Source organism: Protopterus annectens, chromosome 8.part1 (assembly GCF_019279795.1).
Source record: "Protopterus annectens isolate FY-2018-M chromosome 8.part1, PAN1.0, whole genome shotgun sequence".
Lineage (NCBI taxonomy): Eukaryota > Metazoa > Chordata > Ceratodontiformes > Protopteridae > Protopterus > Protopterus annectens.
In genome coordinates, this window is record NC_056742.1 from 542982081 (window position 1) to 543007213 (window position 25133).

Genomic DNA, 25133 nt, shown 5'->3' on the forward strand with positions numbered 1-25133 from the left:
CCTACAGGATTAGGGCAGTCTAAAAGGACAATGTGGTGTGCTGTATAAATGGGTTAATATGCTAAACTAACCTACAGGGGTCAGGGCAGTGTAAAAGGATGATGTGGTGTGCTGTATAAATGGGTTAACATGCTTAACTAACTTACAAGGGTTAGGGCAGTCCAAAAGGATGATGTGGTGTGCTGTATAAATGGGTTAACATGCTAGACTGACCTACAGGGGTCCGGGCAGTCTAAAGGGACAATGTGGTGTTCCGTGTACATGGGTTAACATGCTAGACTAGGCCTACAGGGGTCAAGGCAGTCTAAAAGGATGATGTGGTGTGCTGTATAAATGGGTTAATATGCTAGACTAACCTACAGGGTTCAGGGCAGTCTAAAAGGATGGTGTGGTGTGCTGTATAAATGGGTTAACATGCTAAACTAACCTACAAGAGTCAGTGCAGTCTAAAAGAAGGATGCGGTGTGCTGTATAAATGGGTTATCATGCTAAACTAACCTTCATGGGTCAGGGCAGTCTAAAAGGATGGTGTGGTGTGCTGTATAAATGGGTTAACATGCTAGACTAGGCCTACAGGCATCAGGGCAGTCTAAAAGGGTGATGTGGTGCACTGTATAAATGGGTTAACATACTAGACTAACCTACAGGGGTCAGGGCAGTCTAAAAGGATGGTGTGATGTATAAATGGTTTAACATGCAAAAGTAACCTACAGGGCTCAGGGCAGTCTAATAGGATGATTTGGTGTGCTGTATAAATGGTTTAAGATGCTAAACTAACCTACAGGGGTCAGGGCAGTCTAAAAGGACGATGTGGTATGCTGTATAAATGGGTTTGCATGTTAGACTCGGCCTACAGGGGCAGGGCAGTCTAAAAGGATGGTGTGGTGTGCTGTATAAATGGGTTAACATGCTAGACTAGGCCTATGGGATTAGGGCAGTCTAAAGGGATGGTATGGTGTGCTGTATAAATGTGTTAACTTGCTAGACTAGTCCTACAGGGGTCAGGGCAGTCTAAAAGGATGATGTGGTGTGCTGTATAAATGGGTTTACATGATAGACTAACCTACAGGGGTCAAGGCAGTCTAAAAGGATGGTGTGGTGTGCTGTATAAATGGGTTAACATGCTAGACTAGGCCTACAGGATTAGGCAGTCTAAAAGGACGATGTGGTGTGCTATATAAATGGATTAACATGCTAAACTAACCTACAAGGGTCGGGGCAATCTAAAAGGATGATGTGGTGTGCTGTATAAATGGGTTAACATGCTAGATTAGGCCTACAGGGGTCCTGGCAGTCTAAAAGGACAATGTGGTGTGCTGTATAAATGGGTTAATATGCTAAACTAACCTACAGGGGTCAGGGCAGTATAAAAGGATGATGTGGTGTGCTGTATAAATGGATTAACATGCTAGACTAACCTACAGGGTTCAGGGCAGTCTAAAAGAGTGGTGTGGTGTGCTATATAAATGGGATAACATGCTAGACTAGGCCTACAGGATTAGGGCAGTCTAAAAGGATGATGTGGTGTGCTGTTTAAATGGGTTAACATGCTAAACTAACTTACAAGGGTCAGGGCAGTATAAAAGGATGATGTGGTGTGCTGTATAAATGGGTTAACATGCTAGACTATGCCTACATGGGTCAGGGCAATCTAAAAGGACAATGTGGTGTGCTGTATCAATGGATTAACATGCTAGACTAACCTACAGGGGTCAGGGCAGTCTAACAGGATAGTGTGCTGTGCTGTATAAATGGGGTAACATGCTAGACTAACCTACAGGGTTCAGGGCAGTCTAAAAGGATGGTGTGGTGTGCTGTATAAATGGGTTAACATGCTAGACTTACCTACGAGGTCAGGGCAGTCTAAAAGGACAATGCGGTGTGTCGTGTAAATGGGTTAACATGCTAGACTAGGCCTACAGGGTTCAGGGCAGTCTAAAAGGATGGTGTGGTGTGCTGTATATGTGGGTTAACATGCTTGACTAACCTACATGGGTCAGGGCAGTCTAAAAGGACAATGTGGTGTACTGCATAAATGGTTTAACATGCTAGACTAACCTACAAGGGTCAATGCAGTCTAAAAGAACAATGTGATGTGCTGTATAAATGGGTTAACATGCTAGACTAGGTCTACAGGATTCAGGGTAGTCTAAAAGGACAATATGGTGTGCTGTATAAATGGGTTATCATGCTAAACTAACCTACATTGGTCAGGGAAGTCTAAAAGGATGGTGTGGTGTGCTGTATAAATGGGTTAACATGCTAGACTAGGCCTACAGGCATCAGGGCAGTCTAAAAGGGTGATGTGGTGCACTCTATAAATGGGTTAACATACTAGACTAACCTACAGGAGTCAGGGCAGTCTAAAAGGATGGTGTGCTGTATAAATTACTTAGCATGCAAAAGTAGCCTACAGGGGTCAGGGCAGTCTAATAGGACGATGTGGTGTGCTGTATAAATGGGTTAAGATGCTAAACTAACCTACAGGGGTCAGGCAGTCTAAAAGGACGATGTGGTATACTGTATAAATGGGTTTGCATGCTAGACTCGGCCTACAGGAGTCAGGGCAGTCTTAAAAGATGGTTTGGTGTGCTGTATAAATGGGTTAACATACTAGACTAACGTACAGGGGTCAGGGCAGTCTAAAAGGACGATGTGCTGTGCTGTATAAATGGATTTACATGCTAGACTAACCTACACAGTTCAGGGCAGTCTAAAAGGATGATATGGTGTGCTGTATAAATGGGTTAACATGCTAAACTAACCTACATGGGTCAGGGCAGTCTAAAAGGATGGTGTGGTGTGTTGTATAAATGGGTTAACATGTTAGACTAGGTCTACATGGGTGAGTGTAGTCTAAAAGGATGCTGTGGTGTGCTGTATGAATAGGTTAACATACTTGACTAACCTACAGGGGTCAGGGCAGTCTAAAAGGATGATGTGGTGTGCTGTATAAATGGGTTTATATGCTAGACTAACCTACAGGGGTCAGGGCAGTCTAAAAGGATGGTGTGGTGTGTTTTATAAATGAGTTAACATGCTAGAGTAGGCCTACGGGATTAGGGCAGTCTAGGGTCACTATTAAGCCGGCTGCTGTTCAGTGTGTTATGAATCTTGTTGATGTCATTAAGGATATTTTTCAGAAGTTGTTTTAATCTTGGGTGAAATGAATGACTGACAGTGTAATATGTTTGAGATTTGTCCTTTGTATGACTTCTGCCTGTCTTCTTCCCTGGAAAGCACCATGAAGTCTGTTTATTGTGAAAAGGGAGGAAAGGCTTGACAATCCAAGCTGAATCCTTCGAAGCACACTGCACACATGAGCCTTGCCTGCACCCTTTTCCAAGAATTAAACTTATTAAATGCCCTTTTAAAAATCTGTTGAAAGCATTTTTCACACATGCATTACTCTGTAATAAAAACTCATGTCCAACATAAATTCAAGATGTTTTGCTTGAAATGTATATATCTGAAGTCTCTTTGGAGAACTTGCTCAGAAAGACAGTGTTTAAATGAAGATAAATAAAAAACTCTTAAACCTCAAGAGGTGAATGATTTAATTTATGAGGCCACTGGCGCTGACCTGGATTTGTCAAGTTGAAAGCTATAATGATAAACTAACAAGATATATCCAAACAGGTGTTTCTAAAGAACTTGTTAATACCTTGTAAACTATCTTTGCTTCTGATCCAAAAATGTCCCCCTTCTGTTTATATCCTGTGGCCAAACATTTAACCTTTGCTTCAGGATGAACGAAAATTACTATAGCATGTAAGAACAGTTATGTAGAGCAACATGGCAGACCTGTGCTTTTGCAGTTGTTAACTTACTGTCTTGATGCATTCACTTATATATACTATGGAAACCATGATATACTGTTGTGCAATTATATATATATCTATATGTACATGTGTGTGCGTGTGTGTGTGTTTGCGTGTATGTATGCATGTGCGGGGGTGAGACAGACTCTGAACCCAGAAGTATTATGGCGTTTACCTTGTGCTGCAATAGATGAGGTGACTTTTAGCAGTTTTTTTATGCAACACGCCAATGCATTCAGCTAGATATTATATATTCTAGTACTCAGCTATGTAATGTAGTTAACAGCTTTAAAGAACCAGTCAAGTTACATCCATACCTCTTAACCTGCAGACATTAAAACAGGAAAAAGGCCCCTGAAAAATAAGAACATGAACCTAAAAATCTGGACATCTAATTAGTATACAGTTTAAATACCATCAACACCTAACTCTTCCTACTTCCACTATGTTTAAAAACAAAGAGCAATAAAAATGATGGAAAAATATAACCTTACTATCGAAGAGAGAGTGTAAAATCATTAGATTTTAATGAACAGTATCACAAAACTCTGCCACACAAGGTCATTTATTTTTGCTTTAGACAAAGGGAGTTGTAGATGTGTGTCTTCTTTCTTTAAATTATTATTGTCAGTAGTATGTTGGTCATGCATGTTTTTTCCTCAGGACTGAAAAAAGGAATCCATCCATCCATCCATCCATCCTCAACCCAATTTTGCACATGGGGTCGGGGTGTCACTTCAACAGTGACAATCATCTTGAGGCAAGATTCACACTACCGGGTGGCAATTCCCCCAAAATAGAGACAGATGTTGAGACGTCTGACTATACCTGGGACAGAAAAAGTGTAAATTTAATAAAATCAGCAATGTGATATGTCAACAAATATGACTGCTTTTAATCTGGCTTACAGTTTTTTTGTTGGTGTTGTTAGGTGCTTTATTTAAAAATTATTGTAATACACAAAGTGGAGTAATTACTTCAAAAGGTCACACTACAATACACACACACACACACACACACACACACACACACACACACACACACACACACACACACACACACGCATGCACGCACGAGCGCACACACACACACACACACACACACACACACACACACACACACACACACACACTGCAGTCACCATGGATGTGCTGGTGAAACTACCAAACAGCATTAAAAGCTGTAATTTATGTTACGCAGCCACTCAGATGACCAGAAAAGTTTAAAACTTGTTAAGTATCTCACCTCCCAACTGCCTCTTGTTTTCAGGGATGTCTCAGACCTTTCCTTAAGCAATGCTTTGGCCATGTTAGAATTTCTGTTTTATAACAAAAAAGGAGTCAAAGTTAATAAAAATTACTACACATTAGAACTGCAGTCTTCTTGCTTATCAGAAAATTCATATCAACACTGATCGTCTTAAACTACCAACTGAGAGAAAAATGTTAATTAAGTATGCCTTGTTAATTATGTATCCTAGGTACATTAGTGTAAGAAACATTTTACACTTTCACATTTATATGCATGTTATGTACATACCTACTGCAGCCTTTGTGTGATGCTTCTATGCATTTTCTTAATTATTATAAACTTATACTAATTAAAGATGTGTACATATATTCTGTTTGTCATCATGGAAACTTCATGTATCTACACACACACACACACACACACACACACACACACACATATATATATGTGTGTGTGTGTGCGTGTGTGTGTGTGTGTGTGTGTGTGTGTGTGTGTGTGTGTGTGTGTGTGTGTGTGTGATATATGTATACACCCCCCCGACAAACACTCTGAGAAGGTTTTCTCCTTCAGACTCTGCTGCCCCAGCATTTATGATAAATTAATGTTAAACAAAAAATAAAGAAATAAAAACTGTTATTTTGTTGACAAAATCAGAAATTGCTTGTTTTCCTTTGGAATAAGTAGAAATATTTGTGCCCGGTGCTGAAAGGACCCTACTGTTCTCCTCATGTATTGGTGTTATGGTCTGGTGCTGAAGGGACCCTTCTGTTCTCCTCATGTATTGGTGTTATGTTCTGGTGCCGAAGGAGCCCCATGTTCTCCTCATGTATTGGTGCTATGGTGACAGATGAAGAGGCAGTTCTTGGAGTCACCTGGGCCACTTCTTCTTTCAGGTGTCTCAATGAGCAGCTGATTTAATAATGTTTTTTTCTTTGCAGCTTGTAAAAGAAAATTGAGGGCTTCTGGCGATCTAGTGATTCAGTAGTCAAGCTTCTTCAAGGGAAGAAATGCAAATGCTTTGCTAATCATCCAGTGCTAAAGGTTATTATGAGTAATGGTATTTACTGGCCAAGAAGATCTTTTTCTTCTTCAAACATTTTTTTTGGGGGGAGTATTCTTCTTTAATGAGGAGAGAAGCAGCTTGTTAAGTGAGATTTCACAACAACAAGCTGAACTACCCAATACCTAGCAACTGTAGAAGGACAGACTTTTTAAATGATTAGATAGCGCTGAAGAAGATGAGTGCTGTCCAGCTTTCGTTTGAAGAAATCTACTGAAATTTTTAAATTCTCTGTTGCCAGAATAAGTAGGTGGGCACAAGTCATTTACTCTTTCCAAGGATATCCAGTCAGTCATGCTGATTGAAAGCCCTCTCCTTAGGTTGTGTACAGATGTAAGACTTAATACTGGTGCAGCTTTACTTGTATTTTCCAAACATCGTCTTGCACTATAGGTGGGGGGATCAGTGTTCATACATTGGGCACTTTGCTGCATGATGTACATAAGTGCACTTATGGAGAAGAGAGGCCACTGCAGGACAAGTAACTTGTACGTCCCTTGTCTGCATTGTGTGACACATTGAGGCAGCTGCTCCATATTATAGTGTAGATTGTTTGGCTCCTTTAATTCTTTAAAGGGTCCCTCATGTCAATCAGGGAGTAGTTTTCCATGATAGAAAGTGCTGTAACCATAGTCTATGGGGTCTGAGTAGTCTACAGGGTCTGTGTTTCTTGTGTTAATGCAGAACACTGGAACTTGGCACTGCATTTGCATAGGTCTCAGAATGTTACAGCAAAGTACTGCAGATGGCACCCTTTGCACTGTAATATTCTGAAAGTGTCTGGTGTTTATTTTCTTTTAATTCCATTTGTTAGTGGTCTTTTGCACCCACTCTCCTTCTTAAGAAAGAAAGAGAAACATCATTTTGGGAAGAATTAAGAACGGGGAGCCAGTCTCCCTTACAAAATGGAACTAACAAACTGATCTTTTTGTCTGATTTCCTTATTTAAAAAAGAAAGCAGGACATTTGCTAAAATAGTTACCTCCTTTACTGTGGAGCTGGGATGCACTTGGTCCAGGGTTATACATAATTACTATTTTATCATTACCTTTGCACTCTTGCCTTTGAAATGTGGTATTTTCAGAGTAGATTGAAAAGGGTAATTGCAGTTGATAGGGGAAGTTATAATAGCTGCCATATGATAGTAGAGGGGGACATGAAACTTTGGTGTGGATTTGCAGATTTCATATGATTATCTTCTCTCTGAGAACATCTTGTAAAGTTAAAAATGTATGATAACTAGCTTAATTAGTTAATACTGTATGATAACTAGCTTAATTAGTTAATACTGTATGATTACTAGCTGATTTGACCCTTCCAGCCCACAACTGGTTACTAGCTGATTCAACCCATTCGACCCACAACTGGTTATGACGACCCTCCACTGGACCACTAATCAAGGAGTCTTACTGGTGATCTGGAGAAAGAGGGTAAAACCAACCCCAGACTGACTGTGGTCTCTGTGTGCTCTTAAAGGAAATTGCAGTTGATGCAGAGAGCTGCATCTGGAAATTTTGTGCGTGTACTTGTCATCCTCTCAATGAATGTCCCTCACTGTTGCCAATGGTGAAGATTGAGGCTCCTTGATTAGTGGTTACTGGCACAGCTATAGATTTGACATCTCAGCTAAGTGACCAAGCCAAGGCCTCCAGCACCCTCCCTCTCCAACCAGTGTTTCATGTCCCTGCCCAAGTAGCTGACGCACACACTCTGAGGTTTGATTTACACTCACACATACACCTGGGAAAGGCTAGCACAGGTTTACTAGATATGCCCCTTCTGCCCAGCCTATAAGGTAGTTACCACTGCCACCAGTCACTCCTTATCAGGTACTTCAGGGCCCTTAACAAAGGGTGTCCAATTTTACTGTGTAATATTAATAGTAATACAAATGGTAGTTTGACCAAAAACAAGGCTGTTAGGAGTGGCCCACACAGTGTCACCAAATTAATATGCAGGTACTCTCAAAACTTAAATATCTCTTCACAGATGAGCCGCAATGAAAGGTTTAAATATATTTAATAATAAATAATAAAAGAACAAGACAATACTAAATATATATATATATATATATATATATATATATATATATATATATATATATATATATATATATATATATTCACAGTGACATCAGAGTTCAAATCATCACAGGAAGTATTTAAAATTTCAGAGATGTGGTGTGGGTGTCCATGATTTGGCTGTGGAATCCTCTTTAGAGAATCTGTCTTAGTTCAATAATGATGTTCTTTTGATGGGACTGATCTTTTCAAATGTTCCCTACTTTTAGATTATTGACTTTGAAATGTTTGCATTTTGCTCTTTATACTCTAGCAAATGTGAATAAAAGTGTTTCTTCAGACTCTCAACAATGTTTGAAGCTGTTCTGACTTGACACCAGGTTGCTAGTGACAATTTTTCATTGAATGCCTTCATATGAGTGAATTATTGGAATAGGGTGAGGAATGCAGTGTGATTGGCCTTGTTTTGTCCTCCATTGTTAATGAACTGAGAGTTATAGTTGTGGAAGAATTCCCTTCCCTCGTGTCCCTCTGTTCTGGTCTGTGCTCAGGAGTGCTACCAGGATATGGGAAAAGCCTCTGGACTGGAGTGTGCGGAGGAAGTTTCTGTACAGATGTTTTCTAATGTAGGTGGCAAACTAATCTGTAGTGGGGAAAAGAAGATGTCTGCTGCTTTATGGATAAAGTTTACACTTTATTTCAAAACATTATGTGTCCTTCCACTACAGAACCTTCATGAACTAGAAGGGGAGGGTAATAACTCCTTCACTACATATTCAGAGACGCTTGTCTTGTGAGAACATGTCAGGTTTTGGATTTGCAATATCAGAATGAATATTAAAAAGGTTTAAGTTACTGTTGTTAGTTGTTCTTTTGTTAACTCTGCACTTCAACTAATGTAATAAAGAACTTGAAAATACTGAATCAAGATGCACAAACTGTTTACAGATACATACATAAGAAAATAGCAGAACTATAAGTTATACATTTTGAGGAAATCATCTGATAGGATGCCACAGCTTCAGAAACTTTAATTATGTTACCCATTGAAGAATTTAATTTCATATACCAAAATAAGTTTGAAAATTTGTTTTAGTTATAAAATAAGTTCAGGTATTCCCTTTCAGATGCTGTCCATTTTAAATTTGTCACTGGATACTTGTGTATTTTATGTGTGTGTGTGTATATGTGTGCTCGAGTGTGTGTGCATCTGTGTGTATGGTGGTTGTGCGCATGCATGTACGTGTAACAAGTTGAATAAGTGACAAGAGTCTGTGTAGTATATTCTTGGTTAATTATGGGTGAGATCATTTATGTTATTATGATCACAGGCCTACATTACCCTCGCCTAATAACAGCAGTCTAAATTTGCAGGATTTCTGGAATATGTCCATCACTCTGCTGACAAATATTTGTCATAGGAGTCACATGTTTAGATACACTGTGGCCTTGAAATTTAAAATTTGATATGTGAGAATTATGTTCTCTTTTAGTTGCAAGAATATCACTTGTAAGACTGTAGCATGGTATCATTTGGAATACCAGGATTAACGCCATGTTACACTGAAAACATGTTTCAAAACTATATATGTGGTTGAATTTACTATGCCATTGAAAACCTGCTACACTGTATCCTTCTTGAAATATAAAAAATAATAATTAAAAAAAGACAAAATTAGTGATAATTTTGTGGATTGCATAAGCACAACAAAGGCCAGTAATAACTCTTTATTACCTTTGCAGATTTGTTTGAAGAAAACAAGCACCTCATTTTACTTTTGCTGTGCACTGAGTCGACAAAGAATATTATCACACAATGTTTTGGTTCTTCCTTCCTGTTGGATTAGCATTTCTTGCACAAGAGACCAGTTGTTTTATTCTACCTAATGTCACAGACCTGGAAGCCATATTAAAGAAATATCAAGAGCCACATTCTAGAGGTAAACGTGCCATTGCCATCTCGGATAAACTCGAGGTGTTAGAACTCCATAATAAGTTACGGGGTGAGGTGTACCCTTCCGCTTCTAACATGGAGTACATGGTGAGTACTTTCCCTTAATGGCTGTTGCTCTTTGCATAATAAGCAAAAGCATGCACCTGCTGATTATATTTTCACTGTCTTTTATGATTTATATTATAATATTATTTAAGAAGGACAAGATCTACTTTCTGCTTCTAATATTCAATTGTCAGTGACCTGCAATTAACCTCGTATCTTACCACTGTACAACCCTTTAATACCCATAGGGCTTCTTCTTTTGTTTTCACTAGCTGTATACATAAAAAACTGATATTAAATTGGTTATCAGTACAAATGATCTTAAAGAATGGAAAATATTCATTTTTTGTGGTACACCTCCAGATGCAGAACAAAAAAAAATAGCAATCCTGTGGAGTTGGCTGTTGATTTACTGCCATAATGATTTTGTCTTATTCAGCTTTGATGAAAGTAAAGATTGTTTTTAAGCAATACTTGCATGCATACAGGTCAAGAAAGATGAATATACTTAACAAGATAATATGGTTTACTTTTGAAGTGTTTTTTGCAGAGTGTTTTACATAAATGACTATAGAGTACCACCAAACTTGTAAACATTATACCCTTAGTTATTAGTAGCAGATATGCTACTGGCATTTTTTTCAGAATAAGCAAGATTGACCAATATGTCTTGTTGACAGATTTGTTCTACTTATACGTCATAGTTTTTAAATTTAATATACTTCTGAGTTACATATAACTTGTGGCACTGTACTGTTACACGTCCAAGAGATTATATTATACTGTTGTGTGTGCAGTGGGCACTTAACATAATATTAAATACCATCAAAAAGTTACTTCTGTGCTGTTGCTTGGATCACATACATTTGTATTTCAGTTTCTCCAACATACCAGTTTGAGTTTTGGTTATGTTACCTTTCCTTTAAGTCCACATGAGTCGGATGCCGAAGGTCATTTGTTTTCCTTTTGTGGGTGGTCCATCTCACAGTCTCCTTGAAAAAAAAAAACAAGAAGGACTTTGCTTACCCTCTCAGTGATTGTTCTTTCTCTGTGCTGCAGTGACCTCAGAGTGACAATAATAAACTAAGTGGGCAGGGATGAAATCCCTCACACAAGGACAGGGAGGGCATAATGCTTTTTTACATTTTTACATTTGTTCATATTGTAATGCATTTGATAATATCTTCCAACTTAATTTGTTGTCAGGCTTGTGAAATGTTATCATCTTTTGCTGAGTAATTATGATTTTATGTTGGTTGTTTTGAGGAGACATAGTGGAACTGAGCAATGTAAACAACAACATTTACTGTAATAGGTGACTTCTCAGAACACTGAAATTTCAAGAAAAAGACTATAGTGCAATGCCAATGTCATGTTACTGTTAACTAAAACAAAACAGATGAAAATATCTATGGCAATAAAAATCAAACAAATCAAATAAACATGTAATTCAAGGAAGGCCCCATGACCATGCATTTTATATACATATAAATAAAAATAGAGAGGGTAATAAAACACTGAATGACTCATAAGAGCTTTGCCCCTTGTACCATTTTACTCATGTCTGCTAACCCTAGCCTTACACAGCCCCTGCCTACCTTACTTGTGTGCTTGCCTAACCATAACCCTAGCCTTACACATTATATTACTACTGCCAATGCAACCATTAAGCAAGTAATGTCCTGCCCAGCCTGTTTTAATTATTTGTAGGAACAACTGGGATGCTGAAATAATGTAAATGTAAAATTTGCTGGCATATAACTATTGTTTAGTTGCTTTCTATTATTCTTGAATTTCTAAAATTCAGATTTGTTATTTCATTGCACTACTGTAATACAGATGTATTTCCAGCACCTTTCTTTTTAATCTAGTTTATAAAACCTGGAACAATTCAGTTCCAATCAGTGTAATTACTATATTTTATACTATATGCTTCCATATTTTTCTTGTGTTGCCTTTCAATATTAGGGCTAAACAACAACCGGACAGGACTTACTTCTCTTTTTTTTATTATGTTTTCTCTACAGAGAATGCAAAGACTGTTAATTCATTCACACTTAAAGTGCCAGTTATATCCAGTTCCATTCCAGGCCTGCTGTTCTGTTTGTGTGGGCTGCCTATAGTGCTTGAAAGACAAACAAGTAAAAGTGCTTTTGTTACAATGTAACTTAGTTGCAGCTTTGAATTTGTGGTATATTCAGTGCCACATTTAACCAGCTTAAATGTGCGAAAGTTATTTAAATTAGCCTAATAAGACAAAAGATTTTACTTGTATAATCTAAAAGAATTTTTTCTTACAGTTATATGCAACAGTGATATCCAATCAATTGCTATCTAGGCTGCCAGCACACAGGAATCTGACACCTTATTAACTGACTCATGGCAGGTGTTAATGCATTAACCATGGATTGTTTACTTTTCAGCAGAAATGGAGTAACAATGAGTTGTAATTTACAGTGTTTAGTGTCAGTAATACTGTCTGAAAGGTCAATGCCATATCTAGAGATACATTTAAAATAAATTCCTAGTGTACAACATATTTCTACTCCTTGGATTAGTTTTTCCACAATCAACAAAGCAATATTTATAGACAAAACTAGGTGTACTAGTTATGTTTACTAATGAATGTATGTGTATAAGAAGAAACTGATGATAACATAAACAGTAATTAATTATGTTGTTTTAGTTATTATTGGTAAATATATAATTTTATAGCCCAGTTAAATATTTTTACTGACAGTAAATGCAGAAGCCATATTTTTAAAGTATGATTTACTGTGGATGCTGAGTGATATGTGATTAAGCATGGATGTTTGGAAGTAGCCCAACTAGGAACCATGAAAAAGATATGTAAAGGAATCCAACTATTACCAGGGAGAATGATGTGAAGAATTTTTGAATATACAACTTTAATGTAAAATTAGATGAGACATAAATTTAAGTTGAACACTTTCGTCCCTTCTACTACAAGGGCTTTATCATAACTAAACAAAAATATTTGACCTCATTATATACATATCCTTCAAAACAGTCATAGCAATTTTATTAGTCAAATTAGATAGTAATTAGTTGACCCATCAACTGGAAATCTCAGAAGCAACCCATTAGAAAGTACTAATACTAAACGAACCAAGGGAATTGTGTGAAAACTAAAAAAGTGCTCTGCATATGAATAAATTACCATAGAATATATAAATATACATGTTTTAAAATTGTCCAAATATGTTTTTGTTATAAAATATTAAGAATATTAAAAATATTAATAAATACTCTCACATATAGAGCATAGTGACATATAAAAATTTAAAAAACAATCCCTACTCAAAAATGGAATAAAATAAACCCAAAACAATGCCTGCATGCCACTTGTTACTAAATCTTATTTTATAATGTGTGTGTACCACATAAAATATAGAAGAACATCAATAAATCCAACTGTGTGGATAAATAAATATTTGACAAATAGTCAACTAAATTCATGGATATAAAATATGTCATTAATGTATATGTTCACAAATATAAAAAAATACCTCATCATATTTATAATTTCACTGCCCTCATTTGTAGGACAGAAACAATTAAACAATTGTCATTTAATCCTGGTGGATTCATGGCATTTAGTTTTAGTTACCAGTTTAACTCTGTATATTCCAACTTAGTTTCCCAAATAATGCCTCTAAGATTGGGGATAATTCTCTCAATAATAGCAAAATGGAACTTTGTAAATGTAACACAAACTAAAGAATGTTTGTACAGTGCATTATCTACTGACTTTGTTGTTATATCAGAGATAGGTTTACAAATTATTTTACTAAAACAATGCTCTGCTTTCGTAATATAAAAACTTAGAACATTGAACATATTGCAACATATATTACACCTTTGGTGCTACAATTTCCACTTTGTAACTTAACCTTAAATATATTAAGTCCTAATTGTACCCAACTGGGACATTTGTGTTCTATATGACTAAGTTATGGGAAAGGACTGACCGATAAGAGAGCACTATCTTTGATCCATATCTGTTGCCCAGACTATTTTATCTTATTTATTTATATATGTATGTATCTATGTATTTATGTCTTAACTGGGTAATTGAGCTAGCCACAGCACCCTTTACAAACACAGCATGGGCTCCTGCTGTCTTAAAGAACATACCTAGGATACAATTAGTTACAGAATATACATATAAAAATTAATTATATTAGTATTGCAGATAAGACATAAATGTTATAGTTGTTAAAAAATAACATTATAAACAAGCTCTTGGTTTGTGTAGGTTCCACATATTTGCATCATGAGGTATAAATTGCATCATAACGTGTCTGTCCAATATCCCTAAAGCAATTCCATTTGTATTCTATGAAAAGAAAATCTCTGAGCTCAGTTTGGAAGGATAACAGTGCTTGTTGCTGCCTTCCATCTCCGGGAAGCCTGTTCTAGCAGAATGATACTAATTTAGGGAATCCTTTTTCACTGATATTTGTGTCAAAATTGGGTCTTCTGGGGTTAGTGCATTGTTATTGCTTATTTTGAAGCTATTTGAAGAGTTTCCCACAGAGGGTTTTGAGTAAAGGGGTGTATGCATTGATTAATTAATGTGAACTGGCATGAAGAGAACTTTCTTTGCCCTTGTTATAACTCCAGTAAGAAAAGTAATACAATGCCAAATATTGCTTTTTATAATTTTTTTTAATAGTACAGTGTCACAAGTTGAGTTCTATATTCATTTTAAATACAAATTCTCATTGTTGCAATCATACATCTCCCACTGAAGGATCACAGAATACAGACTGTGGGCACACACTGGTGTTGTACTCTTAGTAACATATTCCCCATTTTAACAGTACAATGTTAAATGCTGGTTTCTATAGTCATTGCAAGTGCAAGGTAAAATGTCTCCACTCGAGTCAGAAAAATGGCCTCATGGGATAGCCGAGAACAGAAGTTAGTAGACAGCAATGTTATGCTACTGACAGTATGCTTGCCATATTTATTTTTTAACAGTACATTATCAAATATTGGTATTATTAAACATTTACAAATGCTATATGTTGCTCATCCTTTATAGTAACACACAAAGAAAATTGTTACATTTTGGACATTTGAAAATTGCAGTTATGACTACATAACAACACTAAATTGATAAGAGTATGTGTTTTATTTGATAGAATGTAAAGCAATGTATTATGGCTCCAGTCAAAAAAGTACTACCGTGCTAAATGCTGATTTTTATTTTTATTTTTATTTTTTAATTGAGCAATATAGTATCATATGATAGTTTCCAACAATATTTTAAAAGCCTTATGTGGGGTATCCCTCATAATCATATTTTCCTAAGGAAGTCTGTCTTGTACTAAGGCACAGCCAAACAGCCCAGTCAACTACAACATTTTCTAGCAATCGATGAGTTCACCATATTAACTGTGATGCATGCTAAAAATATCAGAGTTGAGTTTTCATGCTGTATAAACCCCGCAGAGCTGAGTACTATCATGTCTCAGCATAACATTGTTACTCTGGCTCTAAACTGCTCTGTGTTACTGCTGCTGTCCTGTGTGAATGGAAACAGAATACATTACTGTGATTCATTTTGCTGTTGTATTGTATGGCAATTATATTGTATTTATATTTGGTACTGCTTTTGAAAATAGACATACTACCCTTACTACATACAACTCCTTCTATTGTACGCAGTTAAATTTGAATTTTTATTTTTTGTTTTTAATTTTTATAAATCTAGATTACACATTGTTATTATTTATTAGAACTTTTCTTCCAGGGTTTCCACTCAAAATGGGCTTCAATCCAGCTAGATAGTCTAGTAATCAAAACCTAGGGAAATAAGAGAAAAAAATCTGAAGGTGTTCTGCACAGGTGAACAAAACAGGATGTGCTGGATTACAGCCTTTGGATTATTTAAACATACTGTGCGGTGGTGGTGCTGCGGTAGCATTGTCACCTCACAGTAAGACGCTGTCCCATTCGATTCTCAGCTAGAGCGTCTTCTGTGTGGAGACATGCGTGAATGGGTGTACCTTCGTTGAAGGTTGTGGGTCAGGGCCAGAAACTCGGCACGTAAAAATCTACTGACAATCATTAGCGGACCATAACTGTGCACCTGCATACCAACTACTAGATTTCACAATCCAAACAAAACCATCAAGACTAGATTAGTCTGACTCTTCTGAAAAGCATATCTGACAACACAGTGGATACCAATCATTTTTCAATGCAGAGGTCATTTTATTAATAATCCAAAAGAAGCTTTGACAGTAACAATGGGATAGAAATTGGCCTGCAGGAAAAAAAAAATCACAGAAACCTTTCAAGTTGCTGTGTGTGCTGCAATCTGTGCAGTTTTATGGCCATGCCCAAATCTGTTTCATGGCTGCGTGTGTCAGAATCACAGAACATGGTCATTCAGCAAGGGGTCATGGATGGTGTATTTCTATGGGTTGTCGTCATTCTCTTTCCTACCCCCTTGTGCTAAAGGTTGTGACATGGTCTGCCAGGAATCAAAGTGAGCTAGTGGAACTAATCCAGTTTTCTCTGTGGTTTCATTTCTGTCCCAGTCCATTTTCAGAATTTCAACCAAAATTATACTTGTTTTGATAAAATGGGGTTGTGAGCCATTCGCATTTGTCTGAAAGTTAACTGTAAGTGACTGAATGTCAGTTTACTTTGATGCTGATGGTGATAGTTTCCAGGCTCCGTTGAGGCACCACCTTTATGGAGTGGGACCACTGTTGCTGTACGCCACTCTTTGGGCACATATCCTGTAGTAAGGCTGAGATTGAACAGTAGTTTTATGTTTGGGTTTAGCTCTTCTTGGAGTTCATGTAGGACACAGCCCGGGACACCGTCTGGTCCCATTGATGCTGTGTTTTTTGCTTTGGAGAGGACGGCTCTTACCTGAGCATCTGAGATGTCAGGGGGGCAGCACTCTGCTGGGATAGATATTTGCCCTTTTGGTGGGGAGGGGAGAAGTTTGCGCTGAACCTGTCAGCTAGGATGTTGGCAATGTCTGTGGGTTTGGTGTATTTTTGTCATTTTGGACTAATTCTGAGCATATCTGGGAATTACCACCCAGGTTCCTAACATAACTAAAGAAAGCCTTGTGATTATCCTTAGTGTCCTGTGCAATTTTTCTCTCGAAGCTGGCCTTAGACAATTTTATGAGTGCCCGTAGTTTTTGCTAATACTGATCAGTGATGCCTTCCCTTTTGGGATTTTGCTCTATCATTTAGTAGCTTCCTCCTTCTGTTGTATAGTTTGTTTATGGCTGGGGTCCACCAGACAGGACGCCTGCCTTTGGAGGATTGGGTCTTGGTTTTATTTGGGATCGCATGATCCATGCATTCCTGAAGGTGTTCATAGAATGCGTTTATAAAGGATTCTGTGGTCTGGGCCGTATTTTCCACAGGCCGGGGCTTTGAAGGATTCCACCTCGGTTTTAGGAGTGTGAAATTTGCTTTAGAGAAGTTTTTCACTGTGGTTTTCTGGGCAGGGGTGGGGTCGGGATGTGAATATCCAGTGAGATTAGTTTATGGTCTGATCTTACCAGTGAGGGATACACTTCTGGTCTAGAGCATAGAGTCCCCATGTTGGTGATGATCAGGTCCAGTATGTTTTCCCCTCTTGTGGGAGTGGTAACAAGTTGTTCCATAGCATTTGAGTTTATAAATTCTAGGAACCTTTGGACTAGGGTGTTGGAGCTAGAGTAATGCTCCCAGTCTATGTTTGGGTAGTTGAAGTCACCCAATATAATGGTGTTTGGAGAGACCTTCATATTTTCCAGTGTTCTCAGGAAGACCGAGTGGGGTTCCTGGGTTTGGGAAGGTGGTCTGTAGCAGGCTATAAACTGGAAGGCAGTTTTACCCACTGTTAGTTGCACATGGATAGTCTCTGATGCTTCGTGCTTTGCCACCAACCTGGAGGTGTGGGTATCTTTGACGAATATCGATACTCCCCCTCCTTTTGTGGTTCGGTCCAAGTTTTGGGGCCAAAAAGCATGGTATGAGGTATAACCTGGTAGTGCTGGGGTGCTCTCGGGAGCCCTGAACCAGGTTTCTGTTACTGCACAGATATCGATGTTCTCCATGCTAAGGAGAGTTTCGAGTGCGTGCATCTTGAGGTTTAGACTTCTGGCGTTGAGTAGCATTACTCTTAGTTTCTTATTCCTTGTGATACCTATGGAGGTGGGTTTGTCTTTTGAGCCTTGCCTAAAAAGGCACTATGGGGTAGCAAGAGCCTTTGCCAATATCCGAAAGCCCAGGGTGACAGGTGCAAGCCGTCCCTAGCGAAGCATCGTGGCTTGTCGAGCATATCATCCCAAGCTGACAGGCATTGGATCCCCTTTGAATGACACCAGTACTTAAGCCAATTGTTGAAATTGATCATCTTGTCTTCATATTGTGGCATCATTCTTGGTGAGGGTAAGATGCTACTCAAGGTCGGGGTCATACCGGCCTGGGCTACATGCTCAGAGAGCTCCTCTATGTCTCTTTTCATGTAGTCCAGGGAGGTACGTCTCAGGTCATTCACACCAGCATGGACAATGACTGAGTCATATTTGTACTTGCCTTGGAGTGACCTGAGTGCTTGTGTTATGTGGCGGATCCTAGCTCCCGACAGGGTGCTCACCGTGACCCTCTCCTTCTTCAGCCTGGTGAGCGGGACGTCAGTGTGCCTGATGATAGAGTCACCTATTGCAAGTGTATCAGGTGTGTTGTTTAGTCTTAAGGGCTATGACTGTTCGGCACACTGGCTTTGTGAGATATGTGTTGCACGTGTTTTGTCACACAACTTAAAAATGTTCTGGCTTAGCTGATATATTTACTCAAATAACAGAACTTTGACCCAGATAGCAGTTTTTTATATACTAGAAGTTTATGACAATAACCAACTAATTTCTGATAAATGCAGTCATATTTATTCTCTGAAATAGTACTTGTGTTATAAAGATATACAGAACTGATTGATCATGATGCCAGCCTCTCCTGTACTCATCTCGACTGTCTCCTTTTTTTCTTACAGTATAGTGCTGGTAGCAAATAATCTTTTATGAAGTTTAATGCAAGTCGATTTCTGCTGTCCCTCATTTCTCCAGTCCTTGTTCTGTCTGGAATCACTTGCTTAGTCTGGAGTGCTGGGGTACAGGAGGCTCGTCTCCTATGCCCTTCTTTTGATCTGTGCCATTGGGGCATAGATTATTTTTCAATTTTGTTGAATTTTGATCATTGGAATGAGTTTCTGGAGATTGCATCTTGAGCTTATGTATTGTAATGCTCAATGTCTTATTTGTAGTTTTCACACACAAATAGTGATACTACATGGCTTAATTTTGTTTTTTTATAATGGATAAATATTTATAACCGAATAAAGCTGTCCTTTATTTAAGCAGAATTACAACCCCTACTAAGTAATTTGGAATATTTAATTCTTATTTGTATCAAGAAATGCATAAAAGATGCACAGCCACTGTGACAAATGAATACAAGAGATTTTCCTGCACTAATTATCAGGTTTTGGCCTTATAATTCTTGCTCAAAAGACCATCTGTAGACTGGAGTGTCCTGCTTCCTGTAAGTTGGTGCCCATTTAATCCTATCAGTTGAAGACTACAGGTAGCACTTACTATCACAGAATATTAATATTGTTAGCAATATGTGTTCTGTCTGATAAAATGCAAAGCAGAATGTTGCAAGTTTATTCAGAAAAGTATTACAATACCAGATGGTACTGTCTGGAATTATATTACTTCTCTATTGCTATAAAGTACAATGCAAAATGAGACGGCTGCAGTTAAGTCTCTCCCCTCCCTACTCTGAATATTTCAGAAGTTTCCAAGAACAACATCACAAAACTGAAGACTTAAAATTTTGATGTATATTTTTATATCTCTTTGTACAAATGCTACTTGTTTATTGCAATGTGTATGCTTCTTACTTTTTACTTTTTGACTGAATGTAGGTCTACTTTTTTACTATCTTGGATTGTGAATTGGTTTTATATATATATATATATATATATATATATATATATATATATATATATATATATATATATATACTATAAATGGTTTGAGTGTGAATTTTTAAACTGTAAATTGTTTGTAATCGGGAGCTTTTCTCCTTAGGTCTCCACTGAAAATGGGCTACTGCCCAGTTGTAGAACCCAGTTAACAAATGTCAATAAATAAATAAATAAATAATAACAGAACTTGTGAGCTCCCATTCGTGCTAGTTATAGGAAAAGCAACATTTCACAGTTTGGATATGTCATGATTTATTTTAGAGTACTGTGCTGTGATTCCCACAATGATAAAATGCAAGGATATTTTGGACAGCTCCACTTGGAACACTTTATCTCCCCATGCGGTGTGCATTAATACTTATTGTACAAAAGCAGGCTTAGTTTTACTGACTATTGCATAGAAAGGGTATTACATGATAACCTTAGGTTGCTTTATTATCTTTTCCCAAATCATTTTTGTCTTCAGTCTGTATTATGTAAAAAGGTATCTCACAATAGCTCTTAAAGTGTATTATCTGATAAAATGCAAAGCAACATGTCATAGCTAAAGCCAGAAGAGTAAAGGACTGTAATGACAAATGCTGCCTTCACACACACACACACACACACACACACACACACACACACACACACACACACACACACACGCACACGGACACGCACACGCACACACACGCACAAACGCACACACACACACACACACACACACACACACACACACACACACACACACACACACACACACTTAGTACAGTGTCAAGTGTTACTTTCTGTAGGCATTTCAAATGTAAATATCACTTTCCAGAATAATTTTAAATAATATAAAGTAAAGAAAATATTATTCATGCAAAGCAGGAGGTGTCAATGCAAAATGCATGCTTGACAACTTACCTACGTATTATTTATTTATTTATTTGGCATTTGTTGACCGGGAAAGTCCGACTGGATCAGGAACCCATTTTCAGTGGAGGCCCAGGGAGAAAAGCTCCACAAACAAGTACAGTTAAAAATATATAAAACATTTGAGATATGCATTGGTACAATGGTCATTTATAAGTTTATAGGTTCATAGGTTCATATGTAGGTACTAGGCTATAGGCCCAAGGGCCTACATAAGCATAGCCAACAAGGTTCCCTGGCCTATGCCACCCAAGAAAGTTATTTTCCTGTCTCACTGTTGAGCAGAGACACAGAAGTGATCCCTGGGGTGTATTTCCTATTTCCCATCCACTCATCAAGATTTTTCTTGAAGAGTGCTAATGAAGAACTTTGCTTGACATAGATGGGTAGCCTGTTCCAGAGTATGGGAAGTCTCTGGAACAGGAATCTATCCTTCCAGCATGTCCTGTTTATTGTGGTGACAAGGTTTAGGTCCCTAGAGCATGTAGCTCGGAGGGATTGGGATCTCTTTAGGTGTAGCATGTCCAACAGCTTTGGGTTTGACATAGCTTTATATGTTAGGCAGAGATCACCTCAGAGTATGCAATATGCTACAGAGTAAAGCTGGAGTTTTTTTGAGGCAGTCAGTGTACGGCATTTGTTTGAGGCCAGTAATCCTCTTTGTGAGGTACTTCTGTGACCTTTCCAGCTGCTGCAGATGTTCTTGTGAGGTACATTCCAAAAGGAGCATTGTACTCTATAATGGGTCTAATGAGTGTTGAGTAGAGGGGAACAATGCCCTCTTTTTTCCTGGATGAGAACCCTTTTATGATGAGGTGTGCCATGTAGAAGGACTTCCTGACTACTGTGGCGATGTGACTATCAAAGGAGAGACTACTGTCCACCTGGGTCCCAAGGTCTCTTATCATGCATTTGGTGTTAAGTAGATTGTTGCGTATGTGATAGTTCATGGGTACAGAGTTTTTACCAAAGGGGATGACACTGCACTTTTTGGCATTGAGCTTGACACCATGGCTCTGACACTAGGCATCTGTCTCAGTGAAGCCCTTCTCTAGGATGTCCACATCATTTGGGGACTTGACTATGGCTCCTAGTTTGCAGTCATCTGCAAACTTCATTAGCCAGAGGCCTTTTGTGTTAGCCTGTACTTCAGAGAAGTATATACCAAACAGGAGAGGTCCCAGGATGGAACCCTGTGGTACTCCACTTGTCACTGCTTTGAGGTCAGATTTGGAGTCTGCAACTTTTACAGTGTGGGTTCTGTCAGTGAGCCAGTTGGCAACCCATCTTGTGACGTAGGGATTTATACCTAGTTTAGTGAGTTTAGCTATAATTCCAGAATGGGGGAAAGTGTCAAAAGCCTTGGTGAGGTCAAGATAGGCTGTGTGAACCACCTTACCCTCATCTACGTTTATCTACCCTCATCAGTAGATATGGGTGTTGCCGCCGAGATTCTTGACATAGCTATAGAATGCTTTGTGGTTGTCCTTGGAATTAGTGGTGATTTTGTTTTCATAGCTAGCTTTGGAGGATCTTATAAGGGATCTCAGCTTCTTACTGAGGCTGACCAGGCAGCTCCTCCACTCATGGGATTTTACTCTCTTTTACAACAGTTTCTTCCTTCTGTTGTACAGTTTGTTTATGGCAGGGGACCACCAGATTGGCTTCCTTTTTTTGGAGGATAGCATCTTGGTTCTGTTTGGGATAGCACGATCCGTGCACTCATGTAAGTGCTTATAGAGTGCATTTGTGTAGGATTCAGCAGTTGTAACTGTGTTGTCCATCTGCATGGGTGTCATGAAGTTCACCACTTCTGTCTTAAGAAGCATGAAGTTGGCTTTGGAGGCATTTTTTACTGTGGTTTCCTTAATGGGGGGTGGGGGCGGGATGTAGATATCAAGGGTAATTAGCTTATGGTTGGATTGGACCAATGAGGCGTCGACTTCAGGTGTAGAACACCAGTCTCACATGTTGGTAATGACTAGGTCTAGGATTAGATTTACGTTTACATTAGGGAAGTAAAAGTAAATATTTGTGATTTAAAAATAGAAAGTAAAACATTTCTTTAACATTTTCATTTGAGAATTAAAAAATGAAAACCTTTGACAGGTGTAGGTAACATAGTCATTTCATTTACATACAGGTGAATAGTTTGCAGTGTTAGAAGATAACTTGAATGACATAAAAGCAGTTAGGTTTGAAAGTCTGAAATCACAGGCAGCTTTGTTGGTTAGTATATCTAATTTGAAATGTTGGAAGGCTAGAGGTAATGTTCTAAATAGCGTTAGTCTAGCTGAGGTGGATGTTTGCAGTGTAGTTTAGGTGGTTCTACCTGACATAGCCGAAACCACACAACACCGACAACCACATCACCGACACCACATATTCGACAGTCCATAAACACGAAACCACACATAACCGACGGTACACAAACACGAAACCCCATACACTGCACACACCACAATAACAATTATTAAAAACAAAACACATCCCCATTCCACAAACCACACACACAACACAAGCACACCAAAATCCTTACAAGCCCACACTAAACCTTACCTAACCCTAAGGTCCGTCACTATCGCACACTTACCTACCGCTCCTAACCCTAACTCACTTAACCCGCCCTACCGCTCCCTAACCCTAACTCACTTAACCCACCCCTATCGCTCCTAACCCTAACTCACTTAACCCACCCCTATCGCCCTAACCCTAACTCACTTAACCACCCCTATCTAACCTAACTCACTTAACCCTATCCCCACAGACCGTCAATCTCCACACTTACCTGCCTCCGTCACTACCGCATACTCACACAGCCTTTCCCCATGTCGGCATCCTCGGCGTTGGTGTTGTCATCCGTCGTGTCGGTCTTCTGCATTGTCGATGTTCTGCAACCCGCGATTCGCGTCGGTCTTCTTCGTTTTCGATCTTCTGGAGCTCCGAATTCCGCTGTCGGTCTTCTGCGCTGTCGACGAAGTCAGGTAGAACCGTTTAGGTAGTCGGTAGGTAGATCTTAGTTGACTAAAGATAGAGGAAAGGTTAAGAGGAACGAGTAATGAGTGGGATTTGAAATTAGGGAAAAAGAATGAGAAGGGGGGAATAGAGGAGGGGAAGGAAAGAAAAAAAGATTTCACACACACATACACACACACACACACACACACACACACACACACACACACACACACACACACACACACACACACACACACACACACTCACTACAGTGTCAGATGTTACTTTCTTCTTCCATTATAACATTCCAGATTTTATCAAAGTAAACTTTCCATGGAAAAGGGCAATCCATATATACCCCATCGCAGCATCTGCTACCACAGTAAGCTTTCCACTGAAAAGGGCAATCCCTATATACCCCATCACAACATCTGCTACCACAGTAAACTTTCCACTGAAAAAGACAATCCCTATATACACCATCGCAGCATCTGCTACCATAGTAAACTGTCCACTGAAAAGGACAATCCCTATATACCCCATCGCAGCATCTGCTACCACAGTAAACTTTCCAGTGAAAAGGACAATCCCTATATACCCCATCACAGCATCTGCTACCACAGTAAACCTTCCAGTGAAAAAGACGATCCCTATATACCCTATCACAGCATCTGCTACCACAGTAAACTTTCCACTGAAAAGGAACATCCCTATATACCCCATCACAGCATCTGCTACCACAGTAAACTTTCCACTGAAAAGGAGCATCCCTATATACCCCATTGCAGCATCTGCTACCACAGTAAACTTTCCAGTGAAAAGGACAATCCCTATATACCCCATCACAGCATCTGCTACCACAGTAAACCTTCCAGTGAAAAGGACGATCCCTATATACCCCATCACAGCATCTGCTACCACAGCAAACCTTCCACTGAAAAGGAACATCCCTATATACCCCATCACAGCATCTGCTACCACAGCAAACTTTCCACTGAAAAGGAACATCCCTATATACCCCATCGCAGCATCTGCTACCACAGTAAACTTTCCACTGAAAAGGGCAATCCCTGTATACCCCATCG

General features: G+C 38.7%; 1 protein-coding gene and 1 long non-coding RNA gene across 2 annotated transcripts in view; one reads left to right on the forward strand and one right to left on the reverse strand.

The window, feature by feature from the left end:
- CRISPLD2 (cysteine rich secretory protein LCCL domain containing 2) overlaps positions 1 to 25133 on the forward strand; it is a 561942-nt gene that overhangs the window by 79562 nt on the left and 457247 nt on the right. The window contains exon 2 of the mRNA XM_044082062.1: positions 9897 to 10194. Within this exon, the coding sequence (XP_043937997.1) occupies positions 9970 to 10194 (225 nt within the window). The 5' untranslated portion in view covers positions 9897 to 9969. The remainder of the gene's footprint in view (positions 1 to 9896; positions 10195 to 25133) is intronic.
- The window catches only part of LOC122810444, a 66715-nt gene continuing 45906 nt past the window's right edge, over positions 4325 to 25133 (reverse strand). The window contains exons 2-4 of the long non-coding RNA XR_006366102.1: positions 11068 to 11144; positions 5067 to 5139; positions 4325 to 4649 (exon numbers count right to left, since the gene is read on the reverse strand). This is a non-coding gene — a long non-coding RNA (uncharacterized LOC122810444). The remainder of the gene's footprint in view (positions 4650 to 5066; positions 5140 to 11067; positions 11145 to 25133) is intronic.